The 23,347-nt window shown below is 33.5% G+C and overlaps 3 protein-coding genes across 4 annotated transcripts; 2 read left to right on the top strand and 1 right to left on the bottom strand.

Moving 5' to 3' along the window:
* The first annotated feature begins 1,168 nt into the window (after positions 1-1,168).
* LOC113055833 (neuropeptide FF receptor 1-like) lies at positions 1,169-6,342 on the top strand. Its single transcript, XM_026222202.1, has 3 exons — positions 1,169-1,497; positions 3,326-3,425; positions 5,505-6,342. Exons 1-3 carry the CDS (start codon positions 1,191-1,193, stop codon positions 6,286-6,288), a joined length of 1,191 nt encoding a protein of 396 aa, XP_026077987.1. The 5' UTR covers positions 1,169-1,190; the 3' UTR covers positions 6,289-6,342.
* A 9,402-nt stretch (positions 6,343-15,744) lies between these two features.
* LOC113055825 (peptidyl-prolyl cis-trans isomerase A-like) lies at positions 15,745-19,379 on the top strand. Its single transcript, XM_026222194.1, has 6 exons — positions 15,745-15,954; positions 16,399-16,429; positions 16,521-16,609; positions 16,944-17,040; positions 18,513-18,588; positions 18,671-19,379. Exons 1-6 carry the CDS (start codon positions 15,805-15,807, stop codon positions 18,804-18,806), a joined length of 579 nt encoding a protein of 192 aa, XP_026077979.1. The 5' UTR covers positions 15,745-15,804; the 3' UTR covers positions 18,807-19,379.
* A 972-nt stretch (positions 19,380-20,351) lies between these two features.
* Positions 20,352-23,100, bottom strand: LOC113055828 (zinc finger CCHC domain-containing protein 24-like). 2 transcript variants are annotated; one of them, XM_026222198.1, is made up of 3 exons: positions 22,149-23,100; positions 21,581-21,745; positions 20,352-20,733 (listed from the first exon to the last, which is right to left on the bottom strand). In XM_026222198.1, the coding sequence occupies exons 1-3, from the start codon at positions 22,278-22,280 to the stop codon at positions 20,620-20,622; spliced, it is 411 nt and encodes a 136-aa protein (XP_026077983.1). In that variant the 5' UTR covers positions 22,281-23,100; the 3' UTR covers positions 20,352-20,619. The 2 variants fall into 2 exon arrangements, with proteins under 2 accessions (XP_026077983.1, XP_026077984.1); XM_026222199.1 differs by lacking the exon at positions 22,149-23,100 and adding an exon at positions 21,935-22,132.
* Positions 23,101-23,347: the final 247 nt, after the last annotated feature.

The raw sequence follows: 23,347 nt of genomic DNA, 5'->3' as shown, positions 1-23,347 counted from the left end.
CAATATCACAATGAAATGTAATGTACGACACTGGGACGATGGCCTTGAGGCGCTTCAGAGTTTGATTAGAGTTCGGTGACAGCAGCCAGAGTTAGAAATTAATGTCACATCTCTTCATAACCCTGGAATCATTTGGAATAACTTCAATGTTTTGCCTTCAACTACTGCTCACATAATTGCTGCTTGCAGCTACGTTTAGATGTTACGGGTAATTTAAAGAATGACAAAAATAAAGGAGCTTCACAGCTTAATTTAATGCATTTCGCCATCTTCAAACTCAGCAGAATCTCCCCCACAGAAAACATGAGAAACGTTAGGTTAGTCATCGCAAATTAGTATTTCTGCTTCAGTAATTTTGTCTCGTTTTACATTTTACTGGAGATTCAAAAATGATATAAGAAGGCTTGTTTCATGAAAAATGAAATCAAGAGTTTATGCTTACAAGAAGAACAAATATCTGGCAATGGAGGCAACATGCAAAAAAAATAAATAAATAATAATAATTCAAAGGGAAACCATTTAGCCTGAAAACAATAATTTTTATGCATTTTCAGAGCACTTCTTATCCCTCCATTAACCCCATAATTGGTGGTTATTTTGAGATAGAAGTAAAATTCACAGAGAAATCTAGAGAAAAATTCATTAAGCAAAATTCAAAATAGTTTCGATGACTCCCAGTGGCTGTGTTTGGTATGACGCCCTAAATAAAATCTCACAGAAACCTCTTTTTTTCATATCAACTTCAAATTTGTAACATAACTTATTTAGACACAAGGCTTTAATTTTATACCAATTTTAGAGTAAAACCTGTTATTTAAAATAATTATAATAAATAAAATAAAATAAAATTAATATAATTCATATTATTTACAGTACATTTAAACTTCTATAACTTTTTGATACTTTGAAAAATGATTCCACTTTTGCCAAAATCTGCTAATTTTCCTCTTTAAAAAGAGACCAACCTTATGTTTATATTCCAAAGTGTTCATAAATTACAGCAATTTAAGTTTGGATAGTGCACTTAAATGCCTATTTAAAAAATATGGGGGGGGGGGGGGGGTGACAGTTAAGGGGATGTATCTTTATTCATGAATGTTTAGGTATTTGTACTAAAAAAAAAAAACAGTGTAAAATAAACTTGTAATATCTGTCTGTTCTCAGTCTGAGATTTGGAAGCTCTCTCAGCGATGGATCTGAACTTCTTCTACAGCGAGAACATCAGTGTTAACCACAGCATGCTCTTCAACGACAGCAGGAACCTCACGTTCTTACCGTTCTACCAGCATTCCCTCGCCGTGGCCTCCGTCATCATCCTGGCCTACGTGCTCATCTTCTCGCTGTGCATGCTGGGAAACATCCTGGTGTGCTTCATCGTGCTGAAAAACAGGCAGATGAGGACCGTCACCAACATCTTCATACTCAACCTGGCCATCAGCGACCTGCTGGTGGGCATCTTATGTCTTCCCATCACGCTGGTGGACAACCTGATCACAGGTAATGCCTTGATGTTCACTGGAGGAGGTTTGGTTTACCGGGAGAGAGTTCATCTGTTAGTATGTGCATGCATCTTCATGAGGACTCACACAGCCAATCAGAGGAGCCGTAAAGGTCATGTGACTCATCACGCTATTACAAAAACATAAGTCTGTCTCATGAGTCTTTAAAAATGCATTTCAGGATAAATTATATTTTGGGAGCTCTTTGTTGTCATTTATGGCAAAGTGTGGTGTTAAAGAAAAGCTGTAGCATTAGATGCATATAAACTAATAAAACGATTCAGACAGAGAGTCAACAGCAGCAAACCTTTCAGCAAATATAAACATGATTACATCTTACAAATGTTTGTTTGCCTGTCTGAGATTAATTAAAGCCTTTGCTGTGTAAAGCATTCATTCATTGATAATTATAATCTAAATCATTTGTATTAATCTGTTGAACGTGTAATTGACACACACAAAGACATGCACAATCATGTCAAATAATTCATATAAATGTTCACACATTTAGCACATTTAGATAAACATAAAACATTATTAAAAAATGTAATATTATTATTTAACAGCAACATATAAAGCCTCAAATGTGTAAAACCTAAAATATAAATTTTTACAATAACAATAAATTCAAGACTTATTCATTATATTTCAGTAATTATATTTGTTTAGAGACAAATCAGTAATTATGACTTAGTATATCATAATTTTGAGTATACTGCATCTTATTTTCTACTTTTTGTGTGATAAGTGTTACTTTTTACTTTTATTCTTATAATTATGACTATGATAACTTTTACATGATAATTATTGTCCTAATTTTTATTTTTATACTTATAATTTATAATAATTTATACTCTTTATTTAATAATTGTGGTGTTTTATGTCAATTTGGATCATTTTGATGTCTTAGTTTCTACTTTTTATCTTATAATTGTGACTAAGTATGTCCTAATTTCAAGGGTTCTTTAATCACAATTATTACTTTTGTCATAATTTTTTACTTTGTATTCTTATAATTTAAATTCTTTGGCATAATTTTGACTTTTCCAAAATTTTTTACTTTTGTTTAATAACTGTGGTATTTAGGAATTTTGGGGGGAATCATTTTATTTTATTTTTTTTCACATTTTTTAAGTTTTAAAAAATTTTTACTTTTAATGATTGTGTTATTTTTTATTTATTTTTTTTTTTTTGGGGGGGGGGGTAATTTTAATGTTAGAACTATTATCTTTTAATTTTTTTTCTAAATTCTGACATTTTTCATAATTTAGAGATTTTAAACATTATTTTGCCTTTATTTAATAAACGTGTTTTATGTTGATTCTGTTGATAATTTCGATATTCATCCTTCTTAGAATATTATTTTATAATTATGACTAAATCTGTCACAATTTAGAATTTTTTTCTCATAATTCTGATATTTTCCATAATTTTGACTTTTTATTTATATAATATTTTACGTCGATAATTTCTACATTTTATGTCATATTTTAAATTTTTTATCCTTATAATTAATAATGTTTATATATAATTGTGTATGGCATAATTAAGAGTTAGTTAAGTTACTCTTACGGTGTAAACAAAACATCACAATAAAGTGAATCTCCGGCCACTTTCAAACTTCTTCTATTTTAATGTCATCTCTCATGTTTTCTTTGATCACACCGTTGGCGTTAGTATCATGGGAAGAGAGGTTTATTCACCACAGAAATAGATCTGTCCAGAGCACTTCCCCTGGTGTACTGTACATCAGACGTCATGAATTCATCTCGCAGCAGGTCACTGGATCACTGTGATGATGTTTTCTCTCATTATGTGTGGCGCAGGCTGGCCGTTTGATGTGGTCATCTGTAAAATGAGTGGACTCGTCCAGGGAGCTTCAGTCTCGGCGTCGGTCTTCACGCTGGTGGCCATCGCGGTGGAAAGGTTAATAACTCTCACCCTCCTGCACTTCACATGGATACAAACAACACATCGTTCACACAAGGTTTACCTGCACTTTACTGTAGCCTACATGCAAACCCTGCTCAAACATTCGGGCTCTTTCGCTCTTTCTGTGTGACTTCAGAACAATATGAACCACCGCTATAAACTTCTTGTTGGACAATCAATCAATCAATCAATCAATCAATCAATCAATCAATCAAACTCTCAATGTAGTTTAGATCTTATGACTTCTTATCATAATTTTAAAGTTTTTTCTCATAATTATGATTTTTTTTCATATTTTTGAATTTGTAATCTCATCATTACATTTTTTGGGGCATAATTTTTATTTTATCTTCCCACAATTTAGACTTTTCAAACTTATCATTTTGACTTATTTAATAAGTAATTTTTCTATGATTTCTAAATGCTTTTATGCCATATTTTATGCCATGTTCATGACTTCTCCATCCCATAATTTAGACTTTTTATTAAATAACTGTGATATTTGATGTGGATTTTTATGACTTTTTTCTCTTGGCTTAGTCATAATTTTTACTGTTCGATTCCATAATGACTTCTTAAATTTACAATTTTGACTTTTTATTTAATAATTGTGATATTTCATAGATTTTTGTTCAATAATTTAATATTTTTATGGCATAACTTCAACCTTTTTATCTCATAATTATGAAACATGTCATCATTTTGACTTTTTAAACATATCGTTTTTATGACTTTGTTTTTTTATAATTTAATATTTTGTCATTTTGATCATTTTAATCTCATAATTGCAATTTACCAAACCATTATTAACATTATTATTTTTGAATCCAGCTCTCATTGACTTCAGAAGAATGTGGCAGATGTGCTTGTGTTGTTTGTAAAAGATGAAAACTCTCTTTGTGTTCCTGAAGAGAAAGTGAGTCCAAACAGATGGTGAAAGCGGCGTTGAGCAGAAGATGACAGCTGTTTCTTCTGTGAACCTGGACCGATCACACACAGAACGCATTTGACAGATACTTTGCATGTTATGTCACGTTCTTTTGTTTTGAACAAAGCAGTGATTTACAGACTGGATCTGCGTCTCGTCTGTGAGTCGCCCACAGTCTGAACCTGTTGCACACAGAAACACACAAAAAAAATCAAGATTATGACACTAAAATTATGAAATACTCATAATTACTGACTGGAGATTTTTTACTTTTTATATCATAAACTTACTATCTCATAATTATGATTGTCCCAACTTTGAATTTTTCCTCAATTAATCCAATTATTGGACTTAGTGTGTCATACACTTTCTCAATAAGAAATATGATTGAGATTAAACGAATAATGACTTTTTTTTAATAATATTGACTTTCAACTTTTTCTCATATTTTATGAAAATTTTTATATTTTTATCTCATAAATTTGACTTTTTATTTTATTACCCAAAAATGTAGTCGTAATTTTAGTTTATGTCATGATTTTGATTTAATTTCGACATATATAATAATTAAAATTTAGTAATCTCAGGCTTTTTTATCCATAATGTTTACCTTTTTAAATCTCATATTTTTTATTTTATATTTAATAATTATGACATAAGGTTTTTAAATTTGTATTTCATAATTCAGATTTTTTAATCTCATAATTTAGTTCAGGATTTTATCATAATTACGTCATAATAGTCTTTTTATCTTATAATTTAGATTTTTTAATCTCAATTACATTTTTGTCATAAATTGGACATTTTTAATGTGATAATGTACTTTTTTCTGTAATTTTGACTTTAATCGCATAATATTAATATTTTAACATTTAATCAAATAATTTAAATAATAATCTCACAATTTTGACTATGTAATCATTTCGGCTTTCCCCCTCGTGATTATGACTTTTATGCCATAATTTAGTTTTTTTTTTTAAATCTCATAATTCTCATTTTTATTTTATAACTATGGTATTTTGTAATAATTTGAACGTTTCATGCCATCATTTCAATTTAGTGGTGGTCATAATTTGACTTTTTAATTATGGTCTACTAAAACGTGATTTGTCCCAATACACACCTCAGATCATCTTGTGTTCCAGGTTTCGTTGCATCGTCTATCCGTTCCAGCGGAAGCTGACGCAGCGCCAGGCCATCATCACCATCACCTTCATCTGGGCGCTGGCTGTGGGCATCATGTGTCCGTCTGCTGTCACGCTGACCGTCTCGCAGGACGTCCTGCACTTCATGGTGGACCGGGACAACGTCACGTACCCGCTGTACACCTGCTGGGAGGCCTGGCCCGAGCAGAGCATGAGGAAGATCTACACCACCGTCCTCTTCTCGCACATCTACCTGGCTCCGGTCACGCTCATCGTCATCATGTACACGCGCATCGCCGTCAAGCTGGTCAAATCCCCCGCGTCCATCCGGGACGCACACGCGGAGGACGAGAGCCGGAGGGTTTTCCGCAGGAAGCTGCACGTGGTGAACATGCTCCTGATGGTGGCGCTGCTGTTCACCGTCTCCTGGCTTCCGCTCTGGATCCTCATGATGCTGACAGACTATGGCACTCTGTCGGCCGCTCAGCTGGACCTGGTGGCCGTCTACGTCTTCCCGTTCGCTCACTGGCTGGCCTTCTTCAACAGCAGCGTCAACCCCATCGTGTACGGCTACTTCAACGAGAACTTCCGCCGCGGGTTTCAGGCGGCGTTTAAGATGGGCCTGTGTCTGGTGGACGAGCCGCCGCAGCCCAGACGCAGCGACACGTGGAAACACAACCGTGTGTTTGTGGACGGAGACGGAGCGGACGCTCAGAGCAGCGTCAGGAGAGAGTTCTGCAGCGGAGAGCAGAGAGACGAGCTGGTGCTGGAGGATCTGGACTGAAGGAGCGTCCGGCGATATGTGTCGAGACGCTAACAGACACTCACGCAGACTCCTGTGAAAACACACTCACAAACACACACATGTTTGTTTCTGTGTAAAGTGTGTTCATCCCATAGGTGTAATGGTTTTTATTCTGTAGAAACTGTATATTCTATGTCCCTTCACCAACCCTACACCTAACCCTAACCCTCACAGGAAACTTTGTGCATTTTTACTTTCTCAAAAAAACTCATTCTGTATGATTTATAAGTGTTTTGAAAAATGGGGACATGGGTTATGTCCTCATAAGAACCCTCTCCTTGTAATACCTGTGTCATACCCATGACATTATACAGAGATGTGTCCTGATATGATACACACACACACACACACACAAAAATTAGAATCGTGAATTAAAATATATTTTTTTATAATACAATATTATTATCATTATTATTATTTACTTCTTTTACTTGATAAATATTAAAATAACAATTAATATTATTGTAATATTTAACTGAAAAATAACTATTATATAAAAAGTACTATTATTTAAGAAAAAACATAATAATAATAATAATAATTATTATTATTATTGTAGAATTTATTACAGAATTATTATTATTATTATTATTATTATTATTATTATCATCATCATTATTAGTATTATTAAGACAAGAAATATTATTAAATATTATTATTTTTTTAATTTTTTAAAGTATCAAGTCTAATTATTACTAATATAGTAATAATAAATATAATTATTGCTGTTAATAACATGTTTTATAATAATAATAATAATAATAATAATAATAATAATAATAATAATAATAATAAAAACATATAAAATAATAATAATAATTATTATTATTATTAACAAGATAAGAAATATTACTTTTGTAATATTTCACTATTAATGTAATATTTTATTATATTGGAATATAACTATATTGTATTTTACAATACAGATTTTTCACTGTACAATAAAAAGATATTAAAGAAATATATTATAATAACATCAATCAAAATTTAAATATTACTATTGAGATAAGAAATATTAATATTTGCCTTCAATAATAGACATTTTTATTTTACATTTAAATATTCCAATAGTAACATTGTGATATTTTACTGCAGGTCTTAAGCTTTTAATTTTTAAAAGTTAGAAATGAAATTACAGCCTTGCACTAAGCCATATCATGATTTCTTTTTAATTAATCGTGCACTTAACTGAGAATCAACTCATATTAAAGGAATAGTTCACCACAAAATTCATATTCACCCTTTTTCATGAATCGTGCATGAATCATATGAGCTACCGTCATTATATTTTTCTTTATTGCACTGAAAACAAAAGCTGTCTTCTGCTCATCATCTCCTTTGGGTTTGTAATGAGATAAATGTGAATAAACGTGAATGATTTTTCATTTTTGAGGAACTGTTCCTTTAATAGAGCGGTGCGTGCTGCAGAAATATAAAGAACACACACACTAAACACATTCATTAAGTCACTGTACTAAATGATTCATGGACTGATATGTGTGTGTATTTGGAGGCTTTTGTTTGCCGTGTTCTTCTTTTTGATATGCAGATGCATGTAAAACTATTTGCTCTGTAAAACAAACAGCAATTCCCATTCATGCTGTGAAGTGTGTGTTTGCTCCTTCAGAAGACACTGACGGCTAATTACAGAAATTAAGATTTCTTGAAAAAGCTGACAGCTCACAAACGACGCATTAAAGTGAAAATATTTAAAAATACATAATAAAAAAACTATGGCGTATGGACTTATCAACTTGAATGGATCTTAAACTCAAAGTTATATTTATAACAGAGACCGGGGCAAGTTGACACACTATTTGCTCGAACTTCTTTATCGAAGAAAAAAAAAAAAACTACTGCAAAATATATCCCCCGATCTGACACTTACATTTGTCTAGATGTTTGAAAAACACACACAAAAGTACTGACGGAGAAAACCAGCGCTGTGCAAAACATCTGCAATATTTACCTCGTGACAACTAGCCCCGGTCTGTTTTATAAGTGACTCACTGCTGCAGTGGTGTAATAGTCTCACAGTCACTTCTGTTCTTTATGTTAGTATCTTTGATCGACCTGAGTGAACTCAAGCATGAAATAACATCTCTGACCTCTATGAGCAGCAGCGCATCCATCCGTTTGATTGACAGCTGAAGATCATCCAATCACAGTTACTCTGTATGTGTGCCATAAAGCAGATCTTTTTCATCAGAATACACGACTGCTGAATGGTTCTCAATGGATAAAGATGCTTTTAGCAGCCAAATAGTGTAATTATCAATACTAACCAGCCAAACCTAGACGTGCTCCAGGGCATGTTATAAATCTAAACCATTGAAAATAGCTGAACTAATATACAATCCAGCTGTTGAAGTCATGAAATCTAAACTGATCTGAGACATTGCCACTCTTACTGTGAATGTGATCTTATTAGTGCTTGTTTGATTTCATAAACTTCTAAAATGACTTTTCTTGTCGAATGTTGGTTAATATTAACCAGTAACCAAGGTCTATGCTGCTGTTGTTTTTGTAGGTTTATTTATAGTCTGTGTTATATCTTGTCACCAGGTTAAAATGTAGCTTCTGTAAGTAATCGACAGAGCTGGTGAAATGTCTGCAGCAGGAGGGTAATCTCTGGGCTGTTATTGGCTTTGCACTAAACTCCTGTATCTTCCACCTGCTGCTTTCGATGAGTGTGTGTTTGGATCAGCTCTCACACACTGACGTTTACACACTGAGAGATCGGCGCGTTCGCCTGCCCTCGGGATACAGCACTGCAGCAGACACATGTGAAGTTCACAGGGTTCAGATCCACTGTGTTTTACGCAGAATGAATCAAACGCAGGGGAAACTGAGGTCTCGGCTCCTGGTGTTCAGCAGCTACGAGACGACGTCATCTGAGAGTCATGCTTTTAGACGCCTACAGTAGATGAGAAGCAGATCAAGTCAACTACAGGAGTGACCTCAATCACTAGTGTGCACTTTAAACAGCCTGAAAATCTGCTTAACACACTGTGCAGTGAACTACTGCATCGACAGACCATTAAATGTATAGACAGATGGATGGATAGATGGATAGATAGATGGATAGATGGATGGATGGATGGATGGATGGATAGATGTAATAACAGTATGGTGAACTCACAGTCTCTGATCCTCTGATATTTCTTCACTCAAAAATTAAAACAAAACATCTTATAAACATGGTCTAAATTAACATTAAATGTGTCAGGTTTATCTTTGTCCAATATCGCTTTCCACCTCGTTAGTCGCCTAATTAACTTTGAGCTGCATCCTCAAGTAACTGTCTCTGAGAAATGAACACTGACACTAAAACTCATCAAGACTTAATTAGTAAAGCTGAATCACACACCAGCTCAAATCTCACAAGCATAGTCATTTAATATTGGATGCTGCATAACAAGAATGACCTGTCTAGTGTATTATTCATAACTATATAATTAGGTGTATTTAATCATCTTACACACACACACACACACACACACACACACAAGATGAAGAGTTGAGCATCTGGCACTAACAGGAAGAATTGCTATGTGACGATCTGCTTTCTGTTGAATCCATAAGTGCTGTGCATTATAAATCCTGTCTTTGGTAAATTTTGCCTCAGGTCACAGTAAGTCCTCCGCTTCTCACAGTCAGACTTCAGAAAGTGCTGAAAATCTCTTTAATCTCTGGGTGTTTACGATCCTTTGTGACGCTCTTTTATCTCGTCTCACAGAAAACACAGAGGGAAAATACATATCTCTGTTTTATGACATTCCCATCTACGCCGAGGAGGACGAGGTATGGAACATTTAATCCTGATTTACGTCTTCATGTCTCAGATCTCTGAGCTGAACACAGATTGATTCACTCATTATCATCACGTGAAATCTTGTAAACAACCCAGTAAACAAGAGCCAAAAGCAACTCAAATCCACAGAAAAATAAGGCCAATGATGAAATTAAAATAGCAACTTTTACAATCGCTATGACAGTTTTTTTAAATACATTTAACAAGTTTCCTAAACTCTTAATGCACCAACACACAATTGGCAAAACGGTTAATTTCATGCTCAAAATCACACTTTGTAAACTAAACCCCAAAACTAATTTTCTAAATACAATAATAAACTAACACAACACACTATGTCTAACAATACATGCATGCTATTATGATAATACAGTTTCTAACCTTGAAAACTACTGATACTCAATACCATTTTCAATTCCATGACAATAAAAAAAAAAAAACACACACACACACACAGACACACACCTCCTTCCGAGGAGGACTGGCACGGGTAGGTCTCGGACGAGCCCGACGTCTAATTATCAAATACACTGTATTTCTTATCAAGTGTATATTTTTATTAAATATAGTGAATCATTTTTATTTTAGGTGCTTAGCATTTATTTTTGGCATATATACTAAACCATTTTTGAATGCTTTAAAAATAAGTAAATATATTTTCTTAAATGTTTTCAAATGATAATTTTTAGTATACATAATAAATATTTTTTTAAGTACACTAAAATATCAGAAACATACTTTATATTTTCTTAAACATTTTGTCATGTTTATTTTCAGTATATACTAAATAATTTTTATTTAGTAAATATATTTTCTTAAATAGTTTAAAATGATTATAAACATCTAGAAAACGTCTATATAGTAGTAATCATAAACAAAAATATATATATTTTAAATGAGCAAACGAACTTTTTTTTATTTTTTTTTTAGTAAATGTACTAATTTTTTAAGTGCTTAAAATTATAAATATACAAAATATTTCCTTAAAAGTTATAAAATATTTAGTTTTATCAAATCATTTTTTTTATTTTATTTAAGTTAATACATTAAAATGATTATTTTAGTAAAACACAAATTCATCTTTGAATCTGTATATTAGTAAAAATACACAGTCTGTATTTATAAAAGAGCTCAAAAGGTTCATTATCACTGAACATCTCTCATTAACTCATCATCCAGCACAGCTTTATCACCGTTAGAATCTAAAATACTTTAATCCATGCATTTCTGTCAAACAGAATTCATGCCATATGTCAAACCTTTAACCCACGGGATAAAATAAACGCGTGGCAAGAGTTTAAAAGCAGCCTAATTAAATTCAAACTAAAAAATAAAACTCCTGACAGCAGCATGAATTCAAAACCTAGTGTGCTGTCTACATAGGGAGCCCTTCAGGGCCAAACATGAGGTTTTCTCCATTAAAAAAAAGCAGTTGAGAGCATATGCACAACTTTTGATTTTATTTATTGCTTTAGGCTATTTCAGTTTCATGCAACATTTAATCAAACGAAATATGCATGCACACATTTAAATTTCACAAACATCTGATCTCTATACATGCCTAAACAGGCCTTTATTGTCACGCTTCCAGAGGTCCGTTTGGATTTAATAATCCTTCACACAACTGCAAATTGTTTAAAGATGACTTAGTGAGGCGAGATTTTGGTTTTGTCTTCTCAGACGTCAAAAAGCATTAAAGTCTCATCCAGAAATTAAACTTTAGTCATTTACTCATTACACAGAAGCCGAAGCCGTCAACATCAAAATGCATAATTAAGGTCTCGTTTAAGTAGTCCACACAACTCATGCAATACATTACTGAAGTCACGTGATAGTTCTGTGTAGAATTAAGCTTATTATGTGTTTAAAGCAAAAGTGAAAATAGATCAGGATGAGTTTCTCTTTTATCAGGTTTGTAGAAATATAGCATTGCATTAGTGTCTCATCAATGGATGCTCTGCAGTGAATGGGTGCCGTCAGAATGAGAGTCTGATAAAAACATCACAATAATCCACAGCACTCCAGTCCATCAGTGAACATCTGGAGAGGGTTTAGATCTGTTTAAACGCTGCTTGATCTGTGCAGATTTCTCTCCTGATTCAGACCAGAACACTTCTTCACTGGAGGAAGTGTTATTATGGATTATTTGAGTTATAAACGTCTTAATGCTGGATTTGTTTCATCTTTTGTCTTTTCAAGATTTGTCTTAATTTTTTCTCCCTTTTCAAATTTCAAATCACATCAGAAAAGCATTTATTTTCAATGAAAATTAAGTAAATAATCAAAAAGTTTAGGGTAGGTGCAGGGAGGGCTTTATTGTCCCAGTAAGGTGGTATCCATTAAATTTGACTCAATAAGTTATCATTGCATACTGTTTTATAATGTACAACAATACTGAGGTGCAGATAATTGGCTCTATTTGCAGTAAGTAATATAAATAGCAGACAATCCTGCTATTTTAACATTGTATAAATAGAATCTATAGATATTTGCACTTAGTGTAAATAGCCACTGCCTTTTTTGATTACTGCCAGACTAATGCCGGCGATCCAATGTTGCCAGATGTTGCTAATAAAATAAACAAAAACCTATAAATAAATAATATCAACAGAAATTTTTTCAAACATTTTGGAAATTAGATAAGATAAAGTTATCGCTGACCCTGAAACGCACCTTCCTACATTATTAACTTTCTAAAGTGTTAAAACTAGTGGAAAAACGAGTCAAAAAATGAATTTTCATGTTCAATTAAATTAAAGACTGCAGCTGAACTTAAGTTTTTAAATCTAAGCAGATGGATTTCGTTTTCTAGTAAAAATAATAAATATTTTTTGTAAACTTTTCTAGCTGATGAATGGTTTTATTACAAACAGAGATGGACAATCATCATCATATATATTTTAGTTACTGCTAAACTCTGTGTAATTTGATTCATAAAGGCCTAAATAACGACTGGATGCTTGTCTTTGCAAAATATGAACATACAAACTCAATCAGAATAAAACAATGTGATTATACCAATACACATCTGCGCTTGTCGAGAGCTCTTTTATACTGAAATATGATACATATGTTCATTATACAACTTTTCAGTGTTCATTTATGTATCTGTACATCAAAGGAACATCTAATTGTAGCATATTTAATTAATTTGTAACTGGCTTTAATGACTATAATTGCACAGAAACGCTTGATTGTGGTTCTCCAGGTAATTGTTGCTAATGTCATGACTTCATGCCCCGTCGCCATGGAGACCAGCATCACTGTAGCAGCATCTGTTACGTTTGAATGGATTTTTACGGGAAACCCGACATTAAGCTTACACACGAGGATCATGTGAACTATGCTTAAACGGGATCTTCCTTTAATTGGGGAAATTTCCTGTCTTAGACACGGAAAACAGCAGTTGGGATCATTTTCCATAATTTGGAATAATTACGTTTTTTATGTTATTTAAAGAAGTCTCTTCTGCTAACCATTGCTTTCTTGAGCACTGGTAATAATAGATAATAATCTATCAGTAACTCATCATATTATTCTGATTTCTGAAGATCACGTGACACTGAAGACTGGAGGAATGATGCTGAAAATACAGCGGAGCATCACAGAAATACATTACAGTTTAATTTATATTCACACAGAAAACAGCTGTTTTAAACTGCTATAATATTGCACAATTTTACAGTATTTTTGATCAAATAAATGCATCCCTGGTGAGCAGGAGAGACTCTTTCAAAATCCAAACTTTTGTTCATCCGTGTAAATAATGAATTACAATGCTTTTGAATTTTGTCATCTTATCTCTGTAATTTCCAAAGCAAGTATTGAAGTTTTAATTTTGAGCTTGTCATTACTATCACACACAATATTAAAATCCAATTAAAGTTTGATTAAGGCAAAGATCAGATCTTTATTACTGGTCTTTTGATAAATGTTTTAACATAATATGCAGACTGAACACATTTAAGCCTTAATTAAAGATCACCTCACCCATATTAATATTTTTAAATATATATTAGTTTTAAAAATTTTGTTATAGCAACTGTTTCTGACTGCTAATAGGCTGTTCCCATTAGTGATAGTTAGAACATGTGTTTATATCCCGATTTTTCTATGTTTTATTACATATATGTGTTTTTCATTACTGCATAAGTCTATGAAAGCAAACACTTGGTAGATTGCGCAGAGAAACTGGTGTGAGAATAGATGTGTAAACAGCGCCATCCAGCGGCCATAGACTGTGTGTGCAGCAGACGTGCACGCGCGTTCGTTCTGGAGAACTGTACTTACAGTTATTGATCATGTCCAGACAGGTTTACCTCATAATGTGCTGCTGAAGAAGACTAATAAAGAGCTGATCAAAGCTGCTCCACCTGCGCCATCCGAACCTGCAGTTACACACACACCTGAAAATCACAGGAAGAACTTTTCATTTTAGTTATTTAAATCATGTAAACAAGGAAGTCTGCAGTTAAAATAAAGGGGAAAAAAGGGAAATGAGAATATAACTTGCATATCAAAGGGAGAGATTAAAGAACTGGAGATATTTCTGTCGTTTTTAACGAAAACGAAGTCCATTGGAAATAGTCCCAAAATCGCTCTCGCGGTACTTTGATGTCAAACACCGATCGGTCTGCAGCGCCACTTCAAAGTCTACACATGTGCAAATGGTTCACGCGCCAAATGGTTCACCCAAATAGTTCCAATAGAAATGAAATGCCTGTGAATTGCTCGGAGATGAACAGGTCTGATTTGTCTTTATGGTCTGATTGGCAAAATTTAGCAAAACAGACAACATTGTGTCTAAAATAACACAATATTAACTTCTTAATTAACTGTTGTATAAGATGAGTATCACATTTGCACTCGTGTGATATTGCACTTAGCCTACAGCTCCTGTGATAGTTCTAAACTATGTGATGTAAATATGAGACAAAATTTCAAACAGGGGCGTTTTGCCCCATATCTTAAATTTTAGGGACACTCTTTAGGCTCCATCAGCAGTAATTTGTTGATTTGCCCCATTAGTAATCAATCGACTTTATGAAATAATGGCAGATGATCCACATAGGTCAGGGGCGGGGCAAGTGCATTAAATGCGCTAATAATTGTACGTTATTTTTCTCCATATTAATTAATCTAATCAACGCGTTAAATTACCAGCCCCAGTTTATATATATATAACAAAAATTATCTTGTAAATATATATATATATATATATATATATATATATATATATATATATATTTAAAATTCAGTCACATGTATTTAATTAGTTGTTTCTTTTGTGATTTAATCATTGATGCGTGCACAGGTTCATTAGATATTGCTGATTTCACTTATTTTATAATCATTTTTACAAAAAAACATTCATAGTAATCAAAAAGTATATATTTTAAAATATATATGTATAGAAAAGCTACATTTTATGACTATTTATTTATTGAATATATTTGAATTAAATTCAATATTGTATGTTTTACATAAAAAAATATTTTTACATATTAAAAGTTAAAACAGCATAATATCATACAATTGTTTTATATTAATTCACATGCATTCATTTATCACTATGTTTATTAATCAACATGTGACTGTGCATGTGCATGTGCGCGCGCGCTCTTGAACGCTTCCGTGTGACTCTTCAGCTCTTCCTGTGTGCAGGAATAACCGGGTTCAGCATGTTGCTCATCAGTAACAGGGTTAGATTGTGTTCGCTGGCGTTCACCGCGGCGCGCATGTACGCCACCGGAGCTCAAGCCAACAGCAACCCGGTGGTGTTCTTCGACATCGCGGCGGACAACGAGCCGCTCGGTAGAGTCACCTTCGAAGTGCGTGAGAGACAAATTACGAACTCTACTATGCGGAAGGCTCGGCTTATGAATATTAATGACGTCCGTCTAGTTAGGTTGTCTGATTGGTTGAAAGAACGCGAGACGCCTAAACGGTTGGAATTCTTCAAAGGGTTAATTAATATTAATTAGAACGCCTGAGTGGACGTTCCACGAACTAATAAATATTCATAAGGCCAGCCTTCTCCATAGTATAATACTTGTAAATAATAATCAAAAAGACTTTATTTTAATAACACTTTCGTGCTTTATATATTTATATATTTTTAATGTTTCTGATTTTATTTCGGTTAAATTATTTAGATGTTCAAGCAAATGTAGCTAAGGTTATTTTATGTGTGTTTACTCAGAATGTGACCCATTTTTACAGCATTTTTTAGGTTTTCTCATTTATTGACCTTTAACTCTCTTCCTGAACCGTAGCTGAATGCGGATGTTGTGCCCAAAACAGCAGGTAAAGCACTTTATATTCATTACACTGTACTGTATTTTCTATTCTGCATAGGTGTATACGAGTATATGTGATTTTGTCTTGTGCTTTCTAGAGAACTTCCGAGCTCTGTGCACCGGTGAACATGGATTCGGATACAAAGGCTCGATCTTCCACCGAGTGATCCCACAGTTCATGTGTCAGGTGACGAGATCCCACACGCACGGCCGCAGAAACACACACTGTTTCATGCTGTTCAAGTCCGGACAATTACTCACCTGTATTTGGGTGTTTAAAACAATTACACTGGTGTAACATGCTGTAATTGGAACCAGTTGCATTGTGTTAATGTTTCAAGATCGCTTTGAAGACTTGCTCTTCCTGTCCTTAGAGAAGAACCGCATTAATCCTATAACACATTTAATTTTGTACTCATTTTAAGTCTCAAATGCCTTTTGCATGTGATCACGTTTGATTAAATGAAACACACGTGTACTCTTCATGTTTACTTTGATTTGCACTCATTTGTTTCTCTTAGGGAGGAGATTTTACAAACCACAATGGAACCGGAGGAAAGTCCGTCTACGGTCCCAGATTTCCAGATGAGAATTTCAGACTGAAACATAGCGGACCAGGTAAAACACATTTTGCTCATTAGATCAGTCTGGGACTGTTTTACATGTTTTCTTGTCATGGTTAATTTTGTATAAAAGGTCTTTCAGTTTCTCTGTCGAAATGTGTAAAGGCCTCTAGATGGCGCTATACGAGCTGTTAAAAGTCGACCAGTGTTACTGTTAACTAAACTATATTAAAAATTGTTTGTTTATTCTGAAATCAAATAAATTGTTTTTGAAGACTGAAGTTCTAAAATGGCTAAAACTTAAAATAATTTATAATAATTTTAAGTAATTTTTTTTTATGATATTAAAATGAAAAACACACAACAAAATGACTAAAACTTGAATAAAAAAAACTTACAAATATAAGAATAAACAGTAGTTACATAAATATTCAAACTAAAACTGAATAAAGTTATGATTATAATAAAAACGTCCAAAGCACAACAAAATTATTAAAACTTAAACAAAAAAATACTGAAAAATATGAGCTCAAAATTGATATAAAAATAAATAGAAATATAAAAAAACTAATTAAAATGACAAAAGCACAACAAAATTACTAAAACTCAAACTAAAAAACCTGAAAATATAAGCTCAAAACTGAAATAAAAGTAAATCTAAATAGAAATATTAAAAAATTAATAAAAATGTCAAAATCACAACAAAAATACTAAAACTTAAACTAAAAAAAATTACTTAAAAATATAAGAATAAACGCTAGTTACATAAATAAACATTTTTAAATGGAATAAAAGTTATAATTATAATACAAATTTCAAAAGCACAACAAAATTACTAAAACTTAAACTAAAAAAAAATAACAAACTCTAGTTACATAAATATTAAAACTAAAACTGAATAAAGCTAAATAGAAATATAAAAAAAAATACAAATGACAAAAGCACAACACAATTACTAAAAATGTAAACTGAAATCAAAATAAAGCTAAATAGAAATATACAAAATTATAATACTAAAAATGACAAAAGCATAGCAAAATTACTAAAACTTAAAATAAAAAATACTGATAATTCAAAGTTCAAAACCGAAATAAAATTAAATCTAAATAAAAATATATTAATTACTAAAAAATTACTAAAATTTAAACTAAAAAAATAAAATAAAAATAAAACCTAGTTATATAAATATTATTAAACATATTAATATTTTTTTCCTACAATAATATACAGTAATAAAATATAAATAATATGAAAATGACACAGCTTTCTTACTTTTAATTAGTATTTTTATAAAGTATTAGTTAATAATTATAACTATTATAATAAAAAAAACTATATAACTTTCTTTGTGACGTGAATTTTGTATAATAAAGATGTTTATATGCATTTAAATCAGCATTAGCCATTAAACAGAGTTGAGCACATAATGTTTATATGCATTATATTTAAATGCATTTTAATCAGCATCAGCTTTTAAAGAGAGTTGAGAACAGGCTGTGTGTTAATGTTTTGTTGGTGTGTGTTCAGGGATTCTGTCGATGGCTAACGCCGGACCCAACACCAACGGATCACAGTTCTTCATATGCACCGTCAAAACAGAGTGGTACGGTAATCATCTTCATGAATCTGCTTTCATGCACGCGTGCGATATTGAGTGTGTGTGGTGTTTGTGGTGTGTTTTCCAGGCTGGACGGGCGGCACGTGGTGTTCGGCAGCGTTAAAGACGGGATGGATGTGGTGAGGAAGGTGGAGGCGCTCGGCTCTCGCTCGGGAAGAACCGCGAAGAGAATCAGCGTCACCGACTGTGGAGAGCTCAAGTAGATTCACAAGTCGACTCATTTCACACGCTTCTGTCCTGCTGCAGAGTCAAGACTACTCCATGTTCAAAAGCTCCTTAATGTGAAACTCAAGACACTTTCGGGTTAAAGGAATAGGGTTTATTTACTCGGTCTCGTGTCTTCGCAAAACTGTGTGACGTTAAAAATCCATGCAACACAAATGGTGCGCTTTTTTTCATGTAGCAACAATTTAAAGTGACCAAAAAGGCTTTTGCATGAAAAGCACTTGTGCATTATATTTAGAGTCGTCTGAAAGTCATGCACTTTTAAAGTCATGGTCTTGTGCAGAGAAACCGATTATTCTTTTGTGCGCCAAGAAAAAAAAAACACATCTTACGGGTTTGAAATGACATGAGAACGAGTAAATACTGTCATTTTTACATGCATTATTCCTTTACAGTAACATCCACTGTGAATAAATGTAATTTTGAACATATTTCTCAGGTAAAACCATGTTTATTCTTGACTGACTGCATGAGATTTTGTATTATGGCCAGTGTGCTTCAGTATTCGTCTGCTGAGTTTGAGTAATAAAGCCAAGAGCAATAAGATATGATGATGATGTTATAGTATTTTATTTTAATTTTGCAAAAGCGTGTAAGGCACATTTCTGTTGAACGAGCACTTGAGGGATGCCTCCTAAAATCACTCCATATGCAAAATGTAGGAAATAAGATGAACGATTCATAACAGTATTAAAAACATCGCTTTGGGTGTCAGAATTATTTGAAAACCCCTTTGAGAAACTACACTGATGAACCATATACAGCATCGAAATGAGAATATTTCATTGATATTAATGCAGTTAATATGCAGAAAATCACAATTTTAAAATGCAAATCACATCAGCAGTTTTCACTGATCACCGTTATTCAAATTAAGTCATTATGGGGTGAATTTTAAATCTTTAAAAGAAAACGTACAATTTAGAAATATTCCTGCTGTTTTTCCTTTTCTAATCAAAATGTTTCGATCACAGCATTATTACTTTAATTAATAATCGAGATATAGTTGTATCTTTTTTTCCTGTGTCCTGTTAGTTTGCAAAATTACTTTCACCGAATCCATTTCCTTGATGACATCACCCCACAGGAAGTGACATCATTCTGGAGGGAAAGCAGCGGCACAAGCGACTGTTATCTCTCAGTCACATCTCTGAATATCATTTCATCTCATTATTGTGTAAATATCCAATATTTATTTTTAAACATCTTCTGAAGAACAGGAAGAGCGACTGAAACTAAATATTTAGCTAATATGCAAATTAAAAATGCCAATAACCGGAAGTGCCAAAATAAAAGCTCGATGAGGTCAGTGTGTGTTTATCATAGACAAATATGTCTACGGTGTTTATAGCATCGTGTCAAATAAATAGCGAATAAAAACCATCTCATCCGAGGAAATTGACTCTTGGACATGGATTATCGTGATAATGACTACCTAAAATAATAAACACGTTTGGAGAAACTGTATTTGAAGATTTATTTTCGAAAAATGTGAAAAATTCATAACATTGTTTGAAGCTAAATGTGACAAAATGTTGCTGTTATTTTCAAAATGAATCAGATCAGTGTTTTTATCATAAAAATGTTTGACGTACACATTTGAGTTTTAATTCCAGTGCACTGTTTAATTTAACAACCACAAATTAATTATTCAAAAATTCATTTTATGTGGTAATCAACACTTCAGTCAGATTTACCGGAGCTCTGCTTTGAATCAGGAATCAGTGAATAGTGTTAAACTGAAGCGAGGTGATGAGGGCGTGACGGGCGGAGGTCTGTGGAGGTCAGAGGTCACTGAACTCGACGGCAGTAGTATCCGAGCACCATACACTTCTCACACAGATGCTGAGGATGTTCTTTCCTCGGGTCAGATACGTCCAGACCGTCGGGCTTCTCCAGAGGACTCTGACGATCAGAGGAAACAAGTCAAAAAGTGTACAATACAGAAGAGCATGAAGGTTAAAGGAAAAAGTAGATCCAGCTTCATCAGGGTCAGGACTTCACAGACAACACTATCACATCTGACAGTCTAACAGATGCTCTCCTGCTTCAACTGTTTCTTGGTTTAGATGCGTTTAGATGTTCTTTTGTACAAATGCTTTAAAACGACCAGAACATTTACCCAGAGGCCCTTTCGGCTCCTGAGGCTTCAGCAGTTGTGCACACAAAGCACAGAAATCAGTCTTTGTCTTGCTTTCCTTACTCCTGTAAACATATCTTAACAACCTCAAAACAAGAAACGTTTACTTGAGAAGGAAAAGTCGATCGAATGCTTTTTTTATTCCTTTGAGCAGAAACTTTGTACAGTTTGCTACTGGTGTAAAAAATCATTTAATTACATCTCAGTTCTGCTTAACTATGTTAACTCAAAATAAAAAAATAAGAAATAAATGCTAACTGAAAAATTAAATAAAATATTTCAGCTGTAACCTGATGTACTAAAATAACTAAAACTAATAAAATTAAGTAAAAAAAAAATTATATATATATATATATATATATATATATATATATATATATATATATATATATATATATATATATATATATATATATATATATAATTTTAAGGCAAGGTAATTAAACTTAACTAATACTAAAAGCATGGATTTTTTTATTTTTATTATAAATATATTTATGTATGTATGAATTACAAAATTGCACGAGACTATATATATAAATAAAATTAAAGTTAAAAAAAATATATATATATATAATTTTCTAAGGATGTTGTGCTCCAGCTTCTCTTCACCTGTTTGTAAGGATAGATGTTGATGTGGCACTTGATGCACTCCTGACCCATGTCCGCCCAAGAGTTTCCACTCGTCCACTTCCTCTTGCATTTGGAACACTCGTACTCTCCGAAACATCTTTTCTTCCCCTGATACGGCGTCAGACCCTTTCCTTTAGGATGATCCTGGAGAGAAAACGATTTCATCAAAGCATCACACAAACAGCACCATAAACACAACTGTTTTCAACATTAATAATAATCAGAAATGTTTCTTGAGCAGTAAATCATCATATTGATTTTGTATGGCTTTTAAAACCTTTAATATGTTTAAAAACAAACATTTCCGCAGCCAACCTGCCGTCTTCTTCTTACCACCAGAGGGCACTGTTCTCCAAATATTAACAATCTCTGATTTGGACTCCATTTCCCATCATCCCTCATACCTGGGACTGATTACACAACCAGACTTGCACCTCATTTACACACACACACACACACACACACACACACACACATATAAGTCTTTGCTCTGGCTGTCTTTTTGTCTGAGTGTTATCACCCATGTTTTGTTTCTAGTGTTACTGACCTTAAACTCTTTCTCGATTTTCTGATTGTTCTTTGCCTGTCCCGACTTGGACTGCTTCCCCTGGACTCTTTTTGTCGGCTGCCTGCCCTGATCTCTCGCCTGGTCATGTTTCTGTCTCGGCCTGGTCTCCATTGTCCTGTCTTGCCGGTATTTGACTCCGTATCGTCTGACTATTCTCAATCAATCTGCAAATGGATCTAACTCCTCCTGATGTTTCGCAACACAGCTTCCGCTCTACATGCAATAAATTAAATCTGCACACCTCACTGACAGCAGTGACTGAGTGACTCAACCTTACAATGATGAACTATCCCCTTAATTTAGATTAAATTGCATCAATGTGTTCAGGTGTATATTGCGCCCTCTGGTGTTCATGTCACTCTACTACAGCCTGCTGAAAGACTCCAACTCTGTGAAATGTGATACTCCCTCGGTCTCTGTATCTGTGTGTGTGTGTGTGTGTGTGTGTGTGTGTGTGTGTGTATGGGTGTGTGTGTGTCTTTTGCTGTGTGTTTGCTTTCCTTGAACAGCTTGTTTCATATTTAAACTACACATGAACATAAATATGATTTCACATTGTAAGAAAGATGGAGGTTAGGAGTTCTAAAATGAAATGTGAATATTGTGGTTATAAACATGGTGGTGTTTTGTAAATCTCAGGGCAAGCCTTGGAAACTCTAGTGTTTCCCTCCTGATGTGGAGGACACTCCTGATGTAAACATGACCAGTTTTTCCACTGCTGTCCACACGCTTCTGAAGCCAAACCCATAAGACTCTTTTATTTCTACACATGGGATGGACGTGAGTCACGTGACACACGAGGAAGACGGGATTCTGTCGTTTTCATGCAAATGGATTGTTTGTTTGTCTGTGTTGGACATATGCCATGTTCTTTCAAACTCACGGTCATGTTCAGTCATGTGAAGAGGCTTTTCTCTCTTATTTTACGGGATATGCCACACAAACCAGTTTTTGCACTCATTAAAACCCAATGTAATAAAGTCGTCCATGAGGTACACAAATGTTAGTTATAATATGTTCAGATGTGTGCCATCCTTACAAAAACTGATTGAAAGAGTTGCTTTCACTATTTGGGAATTTGATACACGGGAATAAACTACTGAGCACAGAAACATCGTTCATGGAACTTTTTTCATAAACCTTTTGGTTAGAAGATTGTCTGAGGTTTTTCAATGTTA

This window comes from Carassius auratus, chromosome 37 (genome assembly GCF_003368295.1).
Source record: "Carassius auratus strain Wakin chromosome 37, ASM336829v1, whole genome shotgun sequence".
NCBI lineage: Eukaryota > Metazoa > Chordata > Actinopteri > Cypriniformes > Cyprinidae > Carassius > Carassius auratus.
The sequence above is the reverse complement of the archived record's forward strand: the minus strand, read 5'-3'. Positions and strand labels throughout refer to the sequence as shown.